This window comes from Colias croceus, chromosome 8, assembly GCF_905220415.1.
Source record: "Colias croceus chromosome 8, ilColCroc2.1".
NCBI classification, from domain to species: Eukaryota; Metazoa; Arthropoda; class Insecta; order Lepidoptera; family Pieridae; genus Colias; species Colias croceus.
In genome coordinates, this window is record NC_059544.1 from 3,433,475 (window position 1) to 3,457,716 (window position 24,242).

Here is a 24,242-nt window from a genome sequence, read left to right on the forward strand (position 1 = left end):
CGTTCTTACCATCATTTTTCTTTTTGTCATTGCGTACTAAGAGACCCCTGAGTAGCCATCCTGTTACAAATGACCCGAAACACTGACACAAAATTTCGGGTCATTTGTACGTATGTATGACGGTCAGAACGCTGATACCGGATACCAGATACTGTAATATTTTATATTAGAGAATCTTAACATAAAATATTATAGTATCTTCACCGTGTGTGACGCGCTTTACGGTTTCATTCAAAAATAAAGAATTGTTGGCGTTACTTCTTTGAGAACTATAGAAACTCTTGAGAAAATTTTATACGTGTGTATTTAGATAAATAATAAAACAAGTAAACAATGTAATTGATTGTTTAATGTTGCATTTTTTATGTCCTCCTCCTCCTTCTATTTTAATATTATTAAACTAAGATAATATTAAAATAAATAAAACACCAAATATTTCACCCAACTTTTATTATACATAGTTACAAAAGATTTTTCTATCACAGGCTAACGTGTTACAATTTCAAGGGAAATAATAAAAAGAAAGGAAAAGAAAAATTATTCACTGATACAAAATAAAAAGTACACAATTCTTCGTGAAAACGTAAAGCTAAGTACAGTACGATTACTGTTACAAAAAGTATTATGAAAAAAAAATATGACGAAATAATTAAAAACTTTAATATCAATTTTAATCCCTAGCTATACTAAAGTCACAGGTCGAAGGGTTACAACAAAAATGAAATGATAAGATCTAAAATTATTTGGTAAAAAATGACCGTAGCTTAAAAATAACGAGAGATTACGAATGTTGCCACCTATAATGGATGGTGTGGCTTATCTGAAATCAAAAGAGAATAGAAATTAATAATAATAATCAATTTCTTCCATTATTTGAAAAACTCACTAACACACACACACACACTCACTCACAAACATACATCTGCACACGTATTATATTTGTAAACTTTAGAAAGGACGAGCGGGTCCTCCTGACACAGGTTTTTGTAAACTTACTAGGAGGATTCATCCATTTTCTGTCTTTGAAAATTGTGTGTATGAAATAAATATATTTTTCATTTTCATTCATTTTAAAACCATTCAATTATTAATTTATTGTGTTTGTGATCAACTGTCGGCACTCGGCCCGGAGCTTCGTCCGTGTTTAATAAAATTCAGCGCAGGTAAGTAAGTGGTTCAGGGTTTCATAAGACGGATGTATACAATTTATGCATTTTTAATACTTTAAAGTCTTGTCCACCGCAACATGTAAATTTTTGAATAATAAAATAGTCTATTATATATCAAACATTATCTAATATATAAAAATCTCGTGTCACAGTTTTCGTTGCCATACTCCTCCAAAACGGCTGGACCGATTCTCATGAAATTTTCTCTGCATATCGGGTAAGTCTGATAATCGGCCAACATCTATTTTTCAAATGTACAACGGGCGAAACCGGGGCGGACCGCTAGTTTAAAATAATATCATATTAAAATCGTATCATCATATTGTTAAAAATTTCATACGTAAAACTGCGTATTTAATTGGTATATGAATACAACAAACAAACCTTAATTCTTCCCCTTATACATATTAACGTATGCGGCGTCGGTTCCCGAACACAGGCCGATCTTGCGACACACGCCCTTTGAACCGTAGTCCTCTATCAGACGGATTACACTCTCACCGTAAATTTCGAGCATTGTGTGGCACTGGAATAAATGTATTATATAATTAATATTAAAATAATATCTAATATATAATATTATCTAATATATATTATAAAGGCGAAAGTTTGTATGGATGTATGGATGTATATGGATGTTTGTTACTCTTTCACGTAAAAACTACTGAACCGATTACAATGAAATTTAGCACACATATAGAGGGTAACTTGGATTAACACATAGGATAGTTTTTATCCCGGAAATCCCACGGGAACGGGAACTATGCGGGTTTTCCTTTGCAAACGCGGGCGAAGCCGCGGGCGGAAACCTAGTTGAAAATATACATAAGTAAGATACAATAGATAGCGAAGAGATTGAAAGAACATCCTTCGATTTGTAAATCAAATTTGTAACATATTTGATTAATTTGTACCTATATTTGTGCAGTTTTTAGAACATCAATATTAGCCATGTTCGCAAACACATAATTATTATTATTATATTACAAATTTCACAAGGACCCCTAACAATACAAAAAAAGACGGTGTGGCACTCGGGGTCTGCCGCGGTTGCGCTATAGCATGCTATGCCTTCAAGCCACACCTCCGTGCCTGTCGGAGTGGGGAGCGTGAGGTTTTTTCGTTACGGAATATCTCGATTCGGTCCCCGTGCTCAAGGCCCGCGATAGAAGCTATGCAATAGCTTAAAAATAAAAAATAACAAATAAGCAACAATATTTACCCTGTCATGATATTTGGCTGGCAGCAAATTGCAGGACTTCTCAACAATGTGCACAATATTGCGGTCCACTTTGTCATTGGAGAGCACTTTCTTGACCGCCATCACTACTGTCTCGCACACCGCGCAGTCGAGAATTTCCTCTGTGGATGATTATTATTTTGTTAATTAAATTAGGAATAAAAAAAGAGTGAAAATTTGAATGAAATTAAGCTAGATTAATAAACATCTATTGAAATAGTTGTATATTAAAAGTGAACTGGATGGATGGATGGATGGTTGGATGGTGGATGCTGTAGAGAAGTTTTTAATTTCATAATTTATACCGAGATACACCACAAACGAAAGAAGCAGGAAAAAATCAAAGACAATTCTCTTAGATTATACATAATACGCAGAATATATAACAGTATGACTGTATGTTACAGACTGTAAGGCTATTTCATTAATTTAATTAGAATTCGACACGATAATTAAAAAAAATATATCATTCACTATAATTTATCTTTTTGACATATTAATCATATTTTTTTTCAACAATGCACACATAATATAGTCAGTTATTAACCCAATACCAAATTCCTTACCTCTAACAGCAGACAGTTCAGCAGATTCGCAGAGTCTCAGTTTCCTGCACACCTCATCGGGATCCAATTTTTGTGGCAGGAGACTGATGACCAGGTCTGCATACTTGGAGACGAACTGGTCGCACTCAGAACTGACCTATTTGTTTTATTTGTCCTACGATTGAAGATTAATTGGTAAATACCCTTACCTCTCACAGCAGACAGTTCAGCAGAGTCGCAGAGCCTCAGTTCCCTGCAAACCTCATCAGGATCTAACTCCTGTGCCAGCAGACTGATGACCAGGTCTGCGTACTTGGACACGAACTGGTCGCACTCGGAGCGCACTGATTTGGGCATGTGCTTGCATACACCGCGAACGATTTGCTTTATTTCGTCCTGGGGTGGAGGAAAATATGGTTATTGTATTAGAAAATACGAGTTTATGCAAAAAAAAAAATTTTTCTTGCGATTGCTCTGATTGGATACAATAGGGGTTTTCATTATATGTATTTAAAAGTTAAAAAAGAAAATGGAAAAATTCAATAAAAGTAGTTTTTACAAAAATGTTGAAGTGTCTATTTGCCTACATTTTATAATTTTAAAGGTAATCGAAACACCCTTTCGCAAAACTTACAATCATATTAAAAATGTTACAAAAATAATATTTTATTTTAGCTATCACTTTACACTATACTATAGTGTTCAGGTATCTATAGTGACTATAGATACCTGCCCCTCTAGACAAGTGGCTTTCTATTAGCGTAACGTTTGATAGAATAGATTATGAATGTATGAGATTGACATAAGCTGTCGATACATTTATCTACAGCTTATGTCAATCTCATACATTCATAATCTATTCTATCAAACGTTACGCTAAACGAAAGCCACTTGTCTAACCCCCCTGAACAGTTAACATGGCTTATGATTTCACTAAAAAAATAAAGCAATCATAATAATCTAGAATAAAATTAAATCTATACTAATATTATAAAGCTGAAGAGTTTGTTTGTTTTTTTGAACGAACTTATCTCAGGAACTACTGGTCCGATTTGAAAAATTCTTTCGGTGTAAGATAGCCCATTTATCGAGGAAGGCTATATATCATTACGCTAAGACCTAAACGAGCAGAGCCAGCGGAGCGCAGCTTTTTATTAAAAAGCTACATGTAATGATAAAACTTACATCATTATGTTTATCCTTGATCTGATCGTCGATCTCCTTGAGCACAAACTCGCAGATGACGCACGCAGTTTTGGGGCCTGATACTTTAATTTGATGCCCGTTCACTGTGCTGTCCGGGATTTCGTTTGTTTCTAGAATTATATTATTTTATTGTAGTATGAAACAGATATAATTATGGTTTTTAATCTATACTAATATTATAAAGCTGAAGAGTTTGTTTGTTTGAACGCGCTAATCTCGGGAACTACTGGTCGAATTTGAAAAATAAATTCTTTCAGTGCTAGCTCATTTGTCGAGGAAGGCTATATATCATCTCGCTAAGACCAACAGGAGTGGAGCACTGCGGGTAAAAACCGCGGAGCACAGCTAGTTATTTATATCGATTAAGTCTAAAGGTTAACTTAACTAAAAACGTTGTGTAAAGACTATTAAAACTCTATTTAAACAGTTCCTACAACTATTATTCGTTTATGAGAATAAACTGCTTAGAGCAAAATATATTATTTCTATTTTTCCAATAAACGATTAATCTCTATTAACAAAAACCTAACAAAGTACATAATATTATCTAATGCATTGGTTTACTTTATTCCTTTGCTGAAATCTATTATCCACTAGCGGTCCGCCCCGGCTTCGCCCGTGGTACATATTTAAGTTTTCTCTACATAAGAACCATCATCGTACTTCAAGGAATATAATAAAAAAAAGAATTATCGAAATCGGTTCAGCCGTTCTCAAGTTATGCGCTTACCAACACATTTTGGGATTCATTTTTATATTATTATCCATTAAATATAATCTACATGAAGAAAATTCCTATTTCAAGCAATTTATTTCTTATCCAATAGAAAACATGACTCACCAATATCTCCTCCAGCACTTGCCTCCAACATATACTTAGGCAGCATCGGTTTCCTCACGTTATTCCTGTCTCCTCTCAATTGCGGCTTATCGTGGTATTTATCTATTGCCGATTTCGTGATACCCAAGGGATCAGCTGTTGTGACGTCATCCTTGCAAAGCTTAAGGTATACGCAAATCTCTTGAGCGTTGAGATCAGCTAGCAGCATCTCGATTAGCTTATTACTGTATGTGTCTACGAAATCGACGCATTCTGTACGCAGTTTGGCGGAAAGGTGGTTGCATAGACCGTCGAGGGCTTTTCGAATGCTGGCCTGGAAATTTGGTAGGTTTTTAGTAGAAAGTAGGTGGATAAAGATTGAAAGGATCATGCTAGAATTAGATCGTAGCACTAAATTTTTTATTTATTATACATTTTATAACTAGCTGTGCTTCAGCGTTTTGCCCGCGAACAAAACAACAGACAATAACTTTCAATGCTATTTCAATTGTTTTTGGGTTTGGTTTTTGGCAAATACATTTCATTTTCCAAAAGTTGTGTTCGAGTTTAAACCCGGGTTTTAACTTTATTTTTATTTTACATTTAAAAATACAATTACTAATATTTTAAAGCCGCGTAGAACAATTAACGACAATTACAAAAAAATTTTTCAAACTCAAATTCACTTTAAAATATAAGTCTGAAAAACTTATTAATTTTCCATGGCGAAAATATCTAGTTCAAGATTTATTATATGAGTATAGTTTTCATACCTCGCTACGGTTGTCCTTCAGCATGATTTCAAGTTGTTCAACAGCAAACAGACACAATGGGCAGTTGGATTTGTCAGAGTTAATTGCAACTCGCTGCACTTCAGTTGTAGACGCACATAGGCCTAATGCTGGACACACCTGGATAAATGTAGGGAAATATTAAGCTATTTTCTATAATTTTACTAACGTGATAATATAAGGTATATAATGTGTATTTTAAGGAGAAGGATATCACTATGGGGACATCTTTAGACATTATGTTAAAGTCGTAGACATTAAAATAAACGATGCTTAGGTACTAAAATAGGAGATGAAGAGAGTATGTAAGCTTCAGTTAAATTAATGTTGGTCAGCTACGTTGGTCATCGTATTTTCATCAACTACTCAACTTAAAAATATAAGCAACAAAAATTATTAAATTTTAGTAAGGCTGTGCTGCTCTATATTACATCTGGTGTTATCAATGTGAGGCTGTAAATTTAAATATTATAACAAACTCTTACTACTTAATATTACTAAATATATTTAACAAAGTGTGTGCGTGTACTAGAGTACACACGTAAGAAGTGAAACTTCTTTATGACCTTTTTTTAAAAAATAGTTTACTATATGCAACTTTACAGAAATACATCGAATCATGCGTGGTAGGTATAAGAAAAAGATGGCGCGTAACGGAAAAATGTTATACTAAATTTTTTTCCAACCCCGATAAGGAAGTTTCACTTCAAAATACTAAATAAACTCACGCTAGCCGGATCGATCTCTTGAACGAGCAGCGCTATAACAGCTGGCCCATACTCGGTGACGAACTGACGGCACTCAGAGTTGATAGACTGCGGGAGCACGTCACACGACTGTTCCACTGCTTTCTTTATTGCTTCCTGTGAAAGAAAATTACAAAAATATTTTAAACTAGGTTTCCGCCCGCGGCTTCGCCCGCGCAGTCAAAGAAAAACCCGCATAGTTCCCGTTCCCGTGGGATTTCCGGGATTGCGTCATTTTCCCGGGATAAAAAGTTGCCTATGTCCTTTCTCGGGTATCAAAATATCTCCATACCAAATTTCATGCAAATTGGTTCAGTAGTTTAGGCGTGATTGAGTAACAGACAGACAGACAGAGTTACTTTCGCATTTATAATATTAGTATGGATTAAAAAGATCTTGTAATTTAAGCGCCAGTTATGTGAAAAAGCTTTTTGTGCAGTACCACACTATTGCATCAAATAATAGTAGCACTATCGTTATCTGTATTACAAAATATTATTTTCAAACTCGACTTTGGATTGTTGTTATTTAGCTGTTGTTTATTGTTTCTTATGCCTCCTCCACACTACTCGCGAAGTTCCTCGGCGAAGTACTCGGCCGAAGTTGACTGAAGTCCGCGGTGCTACACTACACACTCGTTCAACTTCGCGAGGAACGCATACGTTCATATTCAGAACGAACTTCAGGTAACTTCGTGCCCTTTGACTCGGGCGCAAAAACCGACAACAAACGGAAGTCCGCCGAGGCGAGGTAAAGTTGGACGAAGTAAGCCGAAGTGCCTCTCTACATTATTCTATTCGTCTAACCTCGTTCAACTTCGCGAGTAGTGTGGAGGAGGCATAAGCAAAGTTAGCGAGTTATCGAGTTTCACATTGTCGCTCGTTTTGATACGTAACCGTTATTGGGCTCTACATTGAAACTCAATATTCGTAAAAACACACACTCTTTACATTACCTAAACACAGACCGTTGCTTTGCTTGTTGGCGGGTAGAGACACGAACATGCACTATAATTGAGTTAACTAACTCTACATAGAGACATAGAGCTCACCTCAGTGTTGTCGTCGCTCAGTTCCACTTGCAGGTAGTGCAGGAAGTACTGGCAGAAGGAACATAGAGCGTTGCTGGACTCTTCGTCTGCGGGTAGAGACACGAACATGCGTTGTAACTGCCAATCCATATTCGTGTCTGGTTGCATTACTTTTACGTTCACAGCTTTTTGTTGTACTGGGACGTGGGCCACCTGTAAATGAAAAAAAAAAAGGTCTTATAATCATTGCAGAAGAGACTCGTTTATTAAAAAAAAGCAAAAACAGTAATTGCTAATACATAGTTGGATGACGTATTTGTCACGAGAGTAATTTTATATTTACTCATTCATTTAGCTTCAAGTTTTCTTTAATATATGATATACTAGCTTTCCGCCCGCGGCTTCGCACGCGTTTTCAAAGCAAAACCCGTTCCCGTAGGATTTCCGGGATAAAACCTATCCTATGTCCTTTCTCGGGTATCAAAATATCTCTATACCAAATTTCATGCAAATTGGTTCAGTAGTTAAGGCGTGATTGATTAACAGACAGACAGACAGAGTTACTTTCGCATTTATAATATTAGTATGGATGTAATGATGAATTCTTAAAAAACAGTTCCTACAGAGGCTCCCTAAACAAAAACTTTGATATATTAATAAACTTAAAAAAACTTGCCTTAGGTGTAGTGTAGCTGTTAGCTTCATCTTGTCCAATCAATTTAGACGACATAGTCACAGCTTTAACCGCCAATTCCTTAGGCAATAGTGGTGCCACTGGCGCATCTGTGTTTTTCCCACAAATACCGATGAAACTGCAAATCTTGTCTTCTTTAAGCTCTGATACCAGGAAGTAATATACCGTGGAGTGATACTGTTCTACTAGTTGGAGGCATTCCGATTTGAAGTTGCCGGTGCGTTTGCAGAGTCCTGAAAGTGTGTATTCGTTATTGATATGTTTTTGCGGACGAAAAAATTTAAATTAAAAAAATTCAGGGTATTTCCTGAAATGTTTTCTGAAAATATACATTTTAATTATGTATGTTTTTATTTTGAGTGGACATGGACAAATAGATTTTATTTTGTCTGGGTTAACATTATTTTAAAGCACTTACCAAAACGCACTGTCATTATTAAAAGCACAGAACAGTAAGAACATAATAGAAGTGCTATAATGTCATCATTAGTATGAAAACCAGTGTCGCCAAACCCACACATTTAAACCGATAGTTATACAGTACACTACAAGTAAACTATGCCTTTGATTGGACAGCTTAATTTGAGTAAAAACTGACTTAGGTTATAAATTCAGCATTTCAATATGTACCCTAACGAACCAAGTTACGGTTTATTTTAGTATAACATCCCTAGGTATATTAGCTGTTTTGTTTCTCTTTGCTCAGAAATTCCAAATTCGAAAACATTCAGCTATTCCACAACAGATGGCGTTGGTTTTCAATACATATAACTGAACCTCTACACTTAAAGATAAGGTTGAAATTTGTGTCACTCTAAATTAATGACATTAACTTGACATTAACCTGATGCTATGCTCTAAGGGATGTCAGCCTTGTTATCGATAGAATTATCGATAACAAGGCTATCGATAACAAATAAATATATTTTTGTGCATTTTTTTTTCTTTCTATTATATGAGTATAGGATAATGTGTCACATTTTGGAGTATGTTTATTACTACTAAGTACGTCTTTTCATATTATTATATTTAAATAAAAAACGGAATAGAATAGTATAAATCTATATTTACAAAACAAACAGAAAATATGCATTATTTTAAATCTTGGAACTGCCGTAGGTTTGATGTATCGGTGGCCTTTGTTAGACTGCTTATTGCTGTTCGGCATCCAGTTAACTCGTCACGTTGCATTTATTATCCATTTCTCTTTTAAATTAGGCTCTTTCGAAAATCTATAAATAAATAGGACAAATGAAAGCTAAGGAAAAATAGAATAAAATTTAATATTTAAAATGTTTGTCTTTTCTAAAGTATCGATACTGTCGATATGCGCCACATGCATCACTAATCCGACATTCGTTTGTTTATTTCAATAATATTCCAGAAAGTCTTGTTTGCTGTTCAATCTATATTAGTACTTATTTCTTATGGATTAAGGTTCATTTTGACTTAATATTTTTATAAATTTTTGACAAATTACGACAAGCGAAGTTGTAACATAAAATATATTTAAAATAAATTAAAATAAGACTTACCGATGGTATGAAATGCCTCGATTGCTGATATTATTTCGTCTGCTATCATTTTTCCACTCTAATACCGAACAACACGCTCTAAATAATGAATAAATATGGAAATAAGGTTTGACAGTTGACAACCGACTCGAATATTTTTCTGCGCACAACTGAGAGCGAGTTAGGTGATCTTACCTTACTAGTGACACGTGGGCCACGCCCACATCGCACTTCTATTATGTTCTTACTGTTCTGTGATTAAAAGTGTGATTTTTATCAATACGAAATATTGTTCGATTACCAAGTGTCGGAAAGTAAAGAAATTTATAATATTGAATATTGTAAGATAGTTACAAACCTGTAAGTATTTTGTGGAACTCGAGTTCAGTGGTGTTGGCGACCAACGTGTCACGCAAGTGCTTGATCACTTGCTCGCAGAATTCGCAGGGAACATCGCTGTTGAAAAAAAAATAGTATGTAAATTTTCCATTTCTTATTCATTATATGCTGGAAAATGTGATATGGAGTAGAAATAACATAGCTTTGAGATAAAACTCAAATGATACGCGTGCATACACTGACCCCACACTTGGCATTCACCACGTGCTATGAAATCTTGCGAAACTTCCATTGAGATATACATATGGAGACGACAACGCCTACATCACTTATGTTCCGCTCAACATACGCCATATGGCGTAACTGCACGCTCATTTTTATTGTTTTAAAGTGAAACGCATCAAATGTGCCTTCGTGTGTGTTACGAGATTGCACAAATAATACAAATAATACGGAAAAGTGCAAAGGAATAACTTTCATCGGTAAGTCCCTAACTAGATAATAATTTTTAAAACTTAGAGCAAAAAAATGGCGCACAGGTTTTGTTCGTGGTGTCTCCTCCATACGTAGTACTATTATCTCAATGGAAACTTCTAGAACGTTCTAGAACTCTCCCTACTTAGTCAGTAGCCTTCAATCCGGTCAGATCATCATCAGTGAAAGTATACAGATCGTGCGAGTGGAACTTGTGAGTACATTGCCCGGACACGTGGCACACACAACATGCTATAAAATCTTGCGAACCCTCTAGAACATTCCAGAACTATTCGAACATGACAGCACCATCAATACTTACTCAGATGCCTTCAATCCGGTCAGATCATCATCAGTGAATGTGTACAGATCGTGCGAGTGGAACTTGTGTGTACATTGCCCGGACACGTGGCACACGCCATGCGGTGTGAAGTCCTTGCGAACAGCTTCTAGAATGTTCTCGAAGTATTGGAACACGAGCATCGAGCACGAGTCCGATAGAGAGCCGGTGTTGCGGCACACCTGGAGATTTAAGAATAATAAATATCTTCTAAACTAATATTATAAAGAGGAAAGGTTTGTATGTATGTATGGTTTTCACGCATAAAATACTGGACCGATTTTGATGAAATTTGGCACAGATAATCGTTAGACCCTGAGAAAAAACATAGGCTACCTTTTATTGCGAAATATGTACCACGGGCGAAGCAGGGGTGGACCGCTAGTATTTAATAATCTACATATTATACATGATATTTTTGTTATTGTTTTTTGTAAAATAATGTAAGAAGAAAATGTCTATTTAACAATGACTTTATTAATGTAAAGTTTAAAAAGTTCATTTTTAAAGTTCAATAGCAAGTTACAACATATAAATATAAAATATACCGGCCGTATTGATAACCTCCTCTTTTTTTTAAAGTCAGTTAAAAATTGGAATAACTTTTCATATTAAATAAGTAATGTAGGTTTCAAATGCTTATAGGTAATTTACCTGTAACAGTCCAACAAGGAAATCTTCATAGCTGGTGGCATCGAATCGCTTTCTCACGATCCCGACCGCTCTGCGACAGTTCGAGCATCCCGCGTGGAGTTTCATTGTTGCAGTCTGCAAATAAATAATAATTTGCTGAACTGATTTTTAATATAGGGTAATTCGAAACTGAGCTAAACGTTAAGATGAAATTGTAATAGTCGTGGAAATATGCATTCGATTTGAATATAATATGCACGGAAGTACTTTAGCTACAAACACTCTAAAAGGCTTATTAGACCTTACTAAATTCAGTCTTCTAAATCAGGATTCTAATTAGGTTCTTAAATGATTAAGTGAGCCAGTAGCCGTACTTTTTACTAAATTTTTTTTAAATTTGTCTGAATATAGTGACTAAATCATTTAGACGACTGAATTTAGTAAAGTCTAATAAGCCTTTAAAAAGTTGTAAATAAAACTAAAACATATTTTTATGGATATGTATAGTAGAATTATACCGTAAAATCTTTTAAAATACTAAATCTTTTAAATAATACCGACCATAAATCTTTCATGAGCAATGCAAATCATACTGTTGATACATGTCTGTCACTACAGGCCAATTTCCTGTGAGGGTGTTATGATAATGACCTTATTTTGATGAATGACTACTAAATTGGGAGCAAACATCCTTTATCTCTTCATAAAGTATGTTTGTGTATTGATCACGAGTAAAAATCTTACAAACATATGAATTATTTTCCTACTTCTGTACATGATAGAAAATGGCGTATTTTTTCCATTTGCCTTAAAAACTATACGTGAAAAGGCTACAAATTCATTTACCTAATTAAAACTAAAAACAAACATTACTTACATAATCCTCAAGCAATTTATCAATCCTAGCGTTATTACACAATCCAGCCACACTGCACACTTGGTCCGGGTTCATTTGTGACGAGAGAGTCTCAACCAATTCTGGCACAAAGTCGTCCGCTAGCTTGATACATTCCTTTGTCACTATCTTGATGGGGATCAGCTTGCATTCACCTTCGAACACTTCTTTTAGTTCCTCCTAGAATATGAAAAACAATTTTAATATTTATTTATTAATATGCTATCTATGCCAAGAGATTTTACCCGCGGACGAAACCGAGGGAAGAATCAAGTATGTATTTCTAAACGTTTTATTCAGGTATTATCTAAACCTACAGCGATATCTTAATCTACACTAATGTTATAAAGAGGAAAACTTTGTTTATTTGTTTGATTGTAATGAATAGACTCATAAACTACTGGACCGATTTTGATGAAATTTGGCACAGACAATCTTTAGACCCTGAGAAAGAACATAGGCTACCTTTTATTGCTAAATATGTACCACGGGCGAAGCAGGGGCGGACCGCTAGTAATATATAAATATACCACCATATGCTATTAATTTATTGATTAAAATTCTCGGAATGTTCATTAGAGAAATATTTCAAGTGTATGTATGTGTAAGTGTACATCCAATTTAGCTAAGATATATGATGCAACAATATCATATAATGACAAATACTCAATTAATAAAAGATAAGAATCCTGTTTTGTAATCTTAAATATCTTTACATTTTATTTGTCGTCTGTCTAGATTTGCATGTTTTTTTTTCTATATATTTCTCGCATGACGAACAAATCAAAGTAACATAAAATATAAATAGTTTTGTAGTCTAATGATATCTGATATAAACCCTGACCATTAGACCAAAGAAATAACCTGATACGATAACCTGATCTAAATCCAGCATTTCAAACCATTATTATAAGTGAGAACAAAGGATAATTTCATGTCATTGTTGTTATCGGTCAACGGCATGACGTTACCGACCCAAGGGTCAATTACAAATAAATAATAAAAACAATCAATAGTAGAGAAAACATTTTATAAGTACAACAAGCGATAATTTCGTTTTAAAGCAAACGAGCGTGGCAAGGAACGCATAACTGATTGCGTTAATTAAATGTTGTTGTAAACGCAGTTTATTTATAGATATCTATGATCAATAAAAATTAATGTGTATGAATGAAATTAATCTAAGACCAGTTCGTATAAATAATTTTAGTGTAGAATTCATGTTTTAGGTACATATATAATGAACTAGACTTTCGGCTTTATTCAACTCATTAATTTGGAAATTATTAACTTTACCGACCTCCATCAAACTTCCATCAATCTAAATAATAAAATTGTATTTTTCAATTTGGAACCAAAAAAAATTCTATTTACACTAAAATTGTACTAAAGAAAGTTTCTGAAATTCTTTCACCAGTTGTATTATTTCTGACTGCCATAGCCTCTTTTTTTTCTCTTTATCCCGATATTAGATCATTAGCAGCTTATCTATGGCAATCTATCTATATAATATCTAACATATATTTTATATTTATACATATATTTACCTGAGTCTCATTACTAAGCAGCTGGTCTCTAGCCTGCTTCACCATGTCCTTGCAAATCTTGCAGATGCCGTCGTCATCTTGCGGCAGAGTCATACGCGACCATACTCGCTCCACGCAGTGGTGTGTGGCTTTGCATTCACGACCGGTGCTAGAAAAATAAACTTATTTCAGAAGACAATATTGGTGCTAAGAGTTCTAGTTTATTTTAACACAAGAACGACATTCTCCTTCTTAAAAAAATTTTAAAAGGAGAATAAGATTTTACTTGACAAATATAACGGATAAAAAACCAGGCTGGATAATAAGAGATGTTAAATAGAGTTGCCGAAGTCCTGGAAGTTTTAGTTTGTAGACCAGCGAACCATATTTTCTTTCACAAACTTAACGATAAAATGCAGACTAGTCAGACAGTTTTAAGAAATGTTTGGAAATGTAGCCAAAGTGCAAGACTCCGAACTGTAATTTCATTATAGTAGTCACTAGCTTAACGCCCGCGGTTTCGCCCGCTTTGTCTAAAACCTAATAAATTATATACTAAAACCTTCCTCTTGAATCACTCTATCTATTAAAAAAAACCGCATCAAAATCCGTTGCGTAGTTTTAAAGATTTAAAGCATACAAAGTGACATAGGGAAATAGGGACAGAGAAAGCGACTTTGTTTTATACTATGTAGTGATTTTCATCGGGAACTCGATCAGGCCGAAGATCCAAGGATTCAAGGTATGAAAACTGAAGGACTGTAGGCTTAAGAACAAGATATAGATACAATACACCAAAACAGGATTAAGGACAATAATATAATTAATGTAATAGATTGGTCACAAATTCTAACTAGAGTTCCCATTTCGATTAAGATTAAAATCATTTACCAATATGGAAGTATTTTTTGATACAATCACTATTGTTAAGTATTGTAATTTATGGTACTTTGGACATATAATAAAAAATGGCACACAATATTAGCTTGGTAAAATCGTTATTTAGTGTGGGAAACTTACATCAATCGTCGATTTGAAAACAGTATAATTATGTAAACAATAACCCGGTTTGCTCACGTTACATACTGAACTATAACGTTTCTCGTATCTATTACTTCGCAATGTGCAATGTTTGCCAAACATTACCTGCATTTAGTTTTTAAACTGCTTTAAATATTCTAGCAATGTTTCCTAATGTGTACCTACTTCTCTTTTTCTCTTCTCTATGTATGTAAAATTTTCGTGTCCCAATGTTAGTTAGTAGTTACCATACTCCTCCGAAACGGCGCGACCGATTCTCATAAAATTTTGTATGTCTATTGGGTAGATCTGAGAATCAGCCAACATTTATTTTTCATATCACTAAGTGATAAGTAAGGCAGAACATTTGTCGGGTCAGCTAGTATTATACGATATAATAGAAAGGATCAATAGAATAAATAAACATTTTGTAAACTGTTTTGATCATGAAATTAATAATGTTATTGTATTCTTCATTTATCACGATGTAAATTTCCTTGTAATAACCTCGTAAACAGGTAAACAAAGACGGTTTCTCAAGTCTTCGTCCTATTTATGTACGAGAATTGAGTCATATCCTAAGATAAATGGTATTGGAAGTTTTTAACTGAAACCCTCTAACCTTTTTAACTGACAGAGGGTAAGGGAGGTAGAGCGCAAAAATTTTAAACGATTTTATAATAAACTAAAGGTCTATGCTGAAAGCTGAGATGTCTAGTGTCTAATCCAAATATAAACCTAAATTTAAAATTCCAAGTTTGATTACATACTTCTATCGCATAGTAATTACGTATTAGAAACAGCTGTAATTGATGGTTCAATAGACAGTAGGTTTATCATTGCGGAGAAAATTAATACCACTCCAACTAAAGCAAATGAGGCGTGAAATTCTATTAAAAAGTGACACCGATTATTTCATAAGCGTTTAGTGTGAAGAATGGAATGAAATCGCTGATAAAAGTAGGAAGTTGGCTTAATCTCGACCCAAATAAGTGTTATACAAACAAAGCGGTCAGAGGCGTATCGTGGTACCGTGACTGTCTTTATGTAATAATATCACGCCATTTTGCGATGTTAGTCATATCGAGGGGGACCTAATGAGTGTTTATTTACTTGTAAACGTGATTCATGTACGCAGTTTCATGTTTTTGTTTTATATGTTTGGTTCAACAAACGATTTAGCAGCAATCATAATATAGAGTGTAAAATGTCTTCTTTTCGAATAAGTATATGGAATGGTTGTTTCTTTTGGAAATAAGCAATTAGTACGTCTGAATACTAAAAATCACATTTTTTAATGCGAACATTTAAATACTCTTAGCAAAACCCTAAACCCTACTAAATCATGTTGTAGAGTATACTTGTAAACTCACAAAGCGTTGCAAATGTTATGTAAGAAGTTGTAACAACGAGAAATTGGATCTAGTCCGATGATGATTGACTGCAATCAAAATAATATTTATTTTTCTTACATCAACAACAACATTATTTTATTTGAGTGTCCATCTACTAATCTTATTTAATAGTTTTACAGTTCTAGTCACGTACAGTTGTTATTTATTATTATAGAGAAAATAAGGTTTACTTTGTTCCAATTATAATACGGATTTATTTTTTTATTTTAGGCGAAACAATAAATGCCGTTATAGACAGTGTATTTTGACGGTATAGTCATAAACAATATTTATGTATATGAAATATAAACATCTATATTTAACATATTTTAGTTCTATACCATGTACTTGGCACGTGTGAATAGAATTACTATTTTGCTATAAAATAAAAAATTAAACATGTAGTTACTAAGTTATAAATTACGAATATAATAAAATAGAATACCTGAAATTGCTACACCAGTACGACGGTCCCCATGTACATTTTGAAGCTCCGACCAAAACGGCTGCAGAAAAACAAAATTTTTAAATACATTATTATTTTAACAATTAACAATGTTCACAAACAAGTTATTTACACCTTTTTACCTATTTCAGAATATAGGTACCTATCCATTGTCTAGTGGGTACCTACCGTTATATTTGATAAAATCTACCTGTTGATTAAATAATAATTAACATTTCTAGTATTTAACTTATTTTCTATGATTGTTTTTCAATATCATCCATTGTGTCACAGATTATTCGAATAGAATAAAAATGTTGAATTACTAATACAAGATAAAGATGACTAATATTATTGTCTGATGAATGAATATTTACATAGAACATTTTCTGTATTTTACGTTGCTTCTCGGTATTTTTCACAAAGCTTGTATTTCAATAAAAGTTATTATAATTTCGTCTAAAAGTGAAATCTTTAAAATGAGAAAAAGAAATACGAATAGACTGTATAAAGAGTTCGAACTTCGAACCGGCCATCTTCGCTTGACCGAGACGACCTCATCCATCCTAATATTCAGATTTAATAATTAACTTCATTTTAAAATTGCTAGGTAACGATCTATAGCAATTCATAAACATAATTACAATATTATGACCTTCCATATTTTATATCTGTTTGCATTCTTGGCTTTATAATTTCAAGTGTTTTGAAAGAAACGCGTCATATAAAATGCAAATGAAATTGTTCGCACTTGAACTATGAATGAAATAAATACTTTTCAATAAATTGCTGGCGAAAACTAAAACATATAGGTATGTATTGACTTAAAAATTTGCTTATTTTTTAAGTTCTTAGTTATTGTAATAGCAATAACATTTATGTATGTTATACCCATAAGCATTGCTTGCAAAGGTAAATAAATATTTTCTGCAGAGTATGTAATTTCACACATATAAATGTATACATATATGTATTGTCTGTTAATGAAAACAACCTTGTTTTGATTATATTAATGTCCGTTGAGCACTTTTACTTTATACTTTGCAAGACTATTACAATCAATGAACCTATGAACAAATCGAATTTCTAATTATGCCAAGCTAAATTAACACGTATTATTTCCATGTTTAGGTTGATTTCCCAAATAATATCTCCTCCTAAATTATTTTAATAAGTGAAGAAATTTAAAATATAAACTTACGTTTATGTCCTTTTGGTTCGATGGCAGTCTTTTTCTGTAACAAAAAAAAATATCTTGTTGTTGTAAAAGTAACTAATAGAAGGGTTGTAATTGAATTTTCTCTTCACTTATAATTAAAATTTATGTAAAAGGTAAAATAAGAATTTAAGAAGTAAAAAAATCATTCATATTAAGTTCATAGACATTTAAATTAAATAAACCTGTTATCTAGACTAGAAAGAGAGAGAATACCACGTTACCCTATCTCTCTCTCACTTGCGTTATATGACACTAAAACAGAACAGAATAACAACACGATTGTTAAAAAAACACGATTCTACTCTTAAAATTACTATAGTAACGATCCCTGATAAGTGTACAAATTTTGAATCAAATCTGTTCGTTTAAAGTGGGTCAAAATCGAGTCAAAAATAGTCGGTTACAATATACAAACATACAGGTAAAGCTAATAAAAGATTTAAAACTCACCGTTTGCATAAACTTCTCGACCTTTTCATTGCCGCATATAGATATAATCCTGCACATAGTTTCCGGCGTAGTATCCGACAGTAGTACATGGTTGATGTACTGCGCTAGATCAGCTGTGTTGTCCTTGCAGAGACGAGTCACTGCGGAGTTGGGTATGTCGCGACAAGCGCTGCTTACGCGAGTCGCTAGGTAATCCTGGTTTCGACGAAAACGTTGATATTTTGTTTTAAACATGTATGGAAGTTTTGTTTTGAGTTAAATTCTAAGAGGAATAGCTATTAAAATACAATGTCGCTGGTTACAGGAGTCACTAGGGAGTCCTTGTTAGCTCCGGGTTAGGGTTATGTCACGGCTTAGGTTCCAAGTTCCCGGTCGCGGAAGAATTCCAACCAATACCCGCGGCCCCATCATTAAAGCGGCTCGACGGAACACAGTGTGGTTTTAGTCGGTAGGAATCTGACCTAACCCACGGCTCCTTCCCCGGGGGCAGTGGGTATCTTTGGAAGATTTCCCCACTATAAAAAAAAAAGGTTCCAAGTTCCTAAATAAATTTAGGAAATTGGGTAAGTAGCTCAGTTTGAAACATACTGAGAGGTGCCGTTCAAATAACGACCTGAATTATATCCAACCGTTTAATAAAATGGCTAGGCTGTACGACTGATTAAGCTGTAACTTCTAACCTTAGTATTAATTCTCAAAATTAACACTATCCATACTAGAATACTAACAGACATTAATTTAACATAGTTTAAAAATCCAATAAATGTATATAGTTATAATAACTGGCTTGTAAATAATAATACAAATTCTAATAGCATGTTATTGGTCTATCGAGATAAATATTATTAAAGTATATTTGTTTCCGGTGATAAAGCTTTCCTGTGATACACTTGAAATCAAATGTCAAGCAATGTTGAACATTTTAGTTGAGATTATCAATAGCCGTTATGTTCTTTGTTTTAAGAGGTAATATTGTTGTGTTATTGATGAAGCCCATACATGATACAACTATTTGGAATATTAAAATGTTTTCAAATAAAATGTAAATAGTGAATAGTTGTTTTCAAATTTAAAATAAGATTAAAATTAGAAGTGATTATTAAAAATTACCATTGGCAAAAACATTACCAACCACTGTCTAAAATTATTACAAACTTTAAAAATAAATACAAACGTTCAATATTTGGCTCCAAATCAAAAACTTTAAGACAAAACAGAACAAAAAAGTTAATTATTGTGAAACTAAATTCTAACTCTATTTCTGCATTATTTGATTATTTTTGTTTACCTATTGTTATATTATCATGTTATGTATCTTACAGAGACGAGTCACTGCGGAGTTGGGTATGTCGCGACAAGCGCTGCTTACGCGAGTCGCTAGGTAATCCTGGTTTCGACGAAAATGTTGAAAATGGTTGATATTTTGTTTAAAACATGTATGGAAGTTTTGTTTTGATTTAAATTCTAAGAGCTATTAAAATACAATGTCGCTGGTCACAGGAGTCGCTAGGGAGTCCTTGTTAGCTCCGGGTTAGGGTGAATAAATGTGTGTAATAAAAAATAAAATCTTTATTACTTAAAGACATTGATAATAATATATTTTAAATATCACATACCTCATTAATAAGATCCTTGACATCTTTCAATTCACTGAAGAGATGCACAATTTTCTCCGAAGCGTCATTTTTGTCAAAGGCAACATTTTGATGTTCCCACACTGTGCTTATGCAGTGACCTACTGCACCACAGTCTGCCGCAATCCTGTTATGAAATAAAGTATTTTATAAATTAAAAAGAAATAAGAAAGTAAGAATTTAAAAATCCATCATTGTGATAATTGTTATATTTTTTAAACTTTTGTACAATTTAGATATACCTATTTTATTAATACAATACTGGATGCAAATTTAGAGTGATCAGAATGTTGAGATTTGGGGATGATTTTCCATCACAGATTTGTAATAGTAAAAATCTTTGTGTTATCATTTATATCTGGATCTTAAATACTTGTTCTGAGAAAAAAAAATATTTTTTTTTACAAATATATTACAATGAAACAAGAATAATAGTTGGTAACAACATACAGCAACTTTTGAAACTTACTTCAAACTTTTACACCAATATTCAGGACCTTTGGAACATTCTTTTGGAATTTGTCTAGCTGCTGACAAACCTGGTAACAAAAATTTACATTTATGTTAAATTAATGCCACAAATTCCCATATTATATAGTGGAGATTATAAACAAAAAGCAGTCTGAACATATCCAATTGTGAAAAATATTTGAAACATTGGTATAGATAAAGAGAAACAATTAAAATAATATTAGCTACAATTTAGGTCAAAAGCATTGATAAAAGAGAAATATTTATAAACCATAAAAAATTACTATTGTTTTGCACAAATAAAAAACATATTGTAAAATAACATGATTCAATGTTTATTATTGCAGGAAATACAATCCTGTAAATTGAACTGCTAACTAATGAGTAGCTCATATGATAACTACCACATTAGTCATGTCTAATTACTAATTTGTTTTCAAACATTTTAATTTTTAATGGAAAAATAATCTTAATAATATTTTATATTTTTTGTAAATGTGACATTAAAGTATAAAAAGATTTGATAACAAAAAGATGAGGAAGCAGATAGGTACTACCTACTTGTATTTCTCTCTTTTTTATTTGTTATGATTTAAATAAAATTAAACTAAAAACATAAATACTATGCAAAATAAAAATATATGCATAGGATAGATTTTTACCCTTTTTTTTTCTCTACTCAACAGAGGCAAAGTCCGGGGAAACAGATTCATTATTATATATTAATATTTGATGAACATGGGATATGTACACATTAAAAATATAATAACAAGTATAAAATTTGATTTAAGAAGACATTTGTGTTGTATCATGTACCTACATATTTCCAAATATTAAAACCAGATTCAAGTTAGTCAACTTATTATTTATCAAATTTCTTATCTCTAAGTTTAATAAGGATATAATAAAATTTTTTCAATAATTATTAGATTCGCAATGTAATGTATGATTCATTGTGTGTCAACAAAAAAAAACTAGTTGTTCATTTTAATTTTAAATCTAGACAGGTTCGAGACACCTTGTTTGTGGATCCAAATAAATTTTCTAGAATATTTAAATAATGAATACCTAGTTAGAGGGTAAAACGATATTATTCAATAAAAATTGTTCTGTTGAGTAAGGAAAAACTTTGCGCCAACATATTTAGGTATTTTCTTTGTTTCAGCTGATTAACTTATTTAGTAAAAGTAAAAAGTTACTCAAGCGCTGGAATATTTCTAAAACAAGGACAACAATAACAATATCACTAAATCCGATTAAAAGAAAACATACAGATAACTTACCCACAAAAAATAAGTACGAGAGACAAACAGCCAATGCGTTTGTCATGGCTGAAAATTACAATTAATTCGCACCAGTAATTTTTAATCTTCGCATTAATAAGACAATAAGATACTGATAAATTTTCACTTTGTGTAAAAGTTTTATTGCGTTTTTAGAATCGATAAACAAGTGTCAAGACTCAAATATAAAGTTTAATCATCTATGTTCACAGACGAACAATGAATGACCAATCACAATGACCAATGTTTTTTTAACATTTGAGAATTAGAAATGAGTATTGCCAGAATAAAAATATACGAAGTGAAAAATTATAGGTAAACCAGAATCTGATGGCAAATAGGGAAATCAAAATTTTGAGTGTGCAACCCTAGGGAAAATGGACTGAACGATCTTGATACTGCTTACTTTTTATTTTGACCTCAATATCATTAGTCACATTACATAAGTGGATAATACTGTACTTAATAATGAGATATCCACGAAATATTATGTAGGCACTTATTACATATTATAATTTAAAATTATATAGGTAATACATATTATTTATTTATACATACCTATATTTGTATATATCATTATGCCATGTGAAAATATGGATTTAATGATAATCATCTGGATTAAAACTCAGTTGTTTATAAAATATATGATATTATGATACGATGTTTTATAAAATAAAACAAAAATAAAATAAAATCATGTTTATTTTCGTTTTTCGTATTAACACATTATAAAATTGACTTGGACTGCTTGGACTTGACAAATAGCCGTATTGTAAGCGCCTGTAATAAGTTTCCATAAAATTATATTTTAATCAACACACAATAGTATAGTTAAGTACCTACTTATAATATTTTTTATTTAAAGTATCAAAACGGGTAGGTCCAATTTAGCAATAAAATCTATCACGCGCTTTAAAACTGAAAATTGTGATGTGTTTGACCTTCTTCATCGAATGTTTTTCTATAGACATTGTAAACAACACCTATTGCTTGTGATAGCAGCGGTTTTATCGATATTTCGAAGATTTTGAAGACGAAATCCTAAAAATTAATCATCATTCACAAATAATTTAACAACCAATTTGATAGTTGTCAAATAAAGTTGCCACATGAAAATCTTTTATTTTTGAAATATAAATATGCCATCAGATTCTGGTAGACCTATATATACAAATAAACAACAATATTAATTATTATTGTTCTTTCGCAATAATTAAATAATATTAATAATTGTTAATTTGCACAGAACAGTAAGAACATAATAGAAGTGCTATAATGTCATAATTAGTATGAAAACCAGTGTCGCCAAACCCACACATTTAAACCGATAGTTATACAGTACACTACAAGTAAACTATGCCTTTGATTGGACAGCTTAATTTGAGTAAAAACTGACTTAGGTTATAAATTCAGCATTTCAATATGTACCCTCACGCACCAGGTTACGGTTTATTTTAGTATAACATCCCTAGGTATATTAGCTGTTTTGTTTCTCTTTGCTCAGAAATTCCAAATTCGAAAACATTCAGCTATTCGACAACAGAGGGCGTTGGTTTTCAATACATATAACTTTGAACCTCAACACATAAAGATAAGGTTGAAATTTGTGTCACTTTAAATTAATGACATTAACTTGACATTAACCTGATGCTATGCTCTAAGGGATGTCAGCCTTGTTATCGATAATTCACAAATAAATATATTTTTGTGCATTTTTTTTTCTTTCTATTATATGAGTATAGGATAATGTGTCACATTTTGGAGTATGTTTATTACTACTAAGTACGTCTTTTCATATTATTATATTTAAATAAAAAACGGAATAGAATAGAATAAATCTATATTTATAAAACAAACAGAAAATATGCATTATTTTAAATCTTGGAACTGCCGTAGGTTTGATGTATCGGTGGCCTTTGTTAGACTGCTTATTGCTGTTCGGCATCCAGTTAACTCGTCACGTTGCATTTATTATCCATTTCTCTTTTAAATTAGGCTCTTTCGAAAATATATAAATAAATAGGACAAATGAAAGCTAAGGAAAAATAGAATAAAATTTAATATTTATAATGTTTGTCTTTTCGAAAGTATCGATACTGTCGATATGCGCCACATGCATCACTAATCCGACATTCGTTTGTTTATTGCAATAATATTCCAGAAAGTCTTGTTTGCTGTTCAATCTATATTAGTACTTATTTCTTATGGATTAAGGTTCATTTTGACTTAATATTTTTATAAATTTTTGACAAATTACGACAAGCGAAGTTGTAACATAAAATATATTTAAAATAAAATAAAATAAGACTTACCGATGGTATGAAATGCCTCGATTGCTGATATTATTTCGTCTGCTATCATTTT

At 32.5% G+C, this 24,242-nt stretch overlaps 1 protein-coding gene across 2 annotated transcripts; it reads right to left on the reverse strand.

Moving 5' to 3' along the window:
• Positions 1–433: 433 nt before the first annotated feature.
• On the reverse strand, positions 434–22,086 carry LOC123693621. Of its 2 annotated transcripts, none has more exons than XM_045638806.1 (21): positions 21,879–22,086; positions 20,594–20,663; positions 20,107–20,251; positions 18,491–18,685; positions 18,023–18,056; positions 16,822–16,882; positions 13,984–14,131; positions 12,419–12,616; positions 11,563–11,676; positions 10,891–11,090; positions 10,114–10,211; positions 8,224–8,474; positions 7,569–7,760; positions 6,500–6,634; positions 5,754–5,891; positions 5,002–5,314; positions 4,140–4,270; positions 3,164–3,350; positions 2,392–2,531; positions 1,554–1,695; positions 434–820 (listed from the first exon to the last, which is right to left on the reverse strand). In XM_045638806.1, exons 1-20 carry the CDS (start codon positions 21,922–21,924, stop codon positions 1,555–1,557), a joined length of 2,937 nt encoding a protein of 978 aa, XP_045494762.1. In that variant the 5' UTR covers positions 21,925–22,086; the 3' UTR covers positions 434–820; position 1,554. The 2 variants fall into 2 exon arrangements, with proteins under 2 accessions (XP_045494762.1, XP_045494761.1); XM_045638805.1 differs by having other exon boundaries at positions 434–823.
• Between the last annotated feature and the right edge of the window lie 2,156 nt (positions 22,087–24,242).

Excerpts from the sequence above, each read along its gene's own strand:
- LOC123693621 (XM_045638806.1), bottom strand. The coding sequence starts at position 21,924 with ATGACAAACGCATTGGCTGTTTGTCTCTCGTACTTATTTTTTGTGG. Across the intron at positions 20,664-21,878 it reads CTCGTACTTATTTTTTGTGG|GTTTGTCAGCAGCTAGACAA; the intron begins GTAAGTTATCTG and ends TTTTGTTACCAG. Across the intron at positions 18,057-18,490 it reads TCGAGAAGTTTATGCAAACG|AAAAAGACTGCCATCGAACC; the intron begins GTGAGTTTTAAA and ends TTTTTGTTACAG.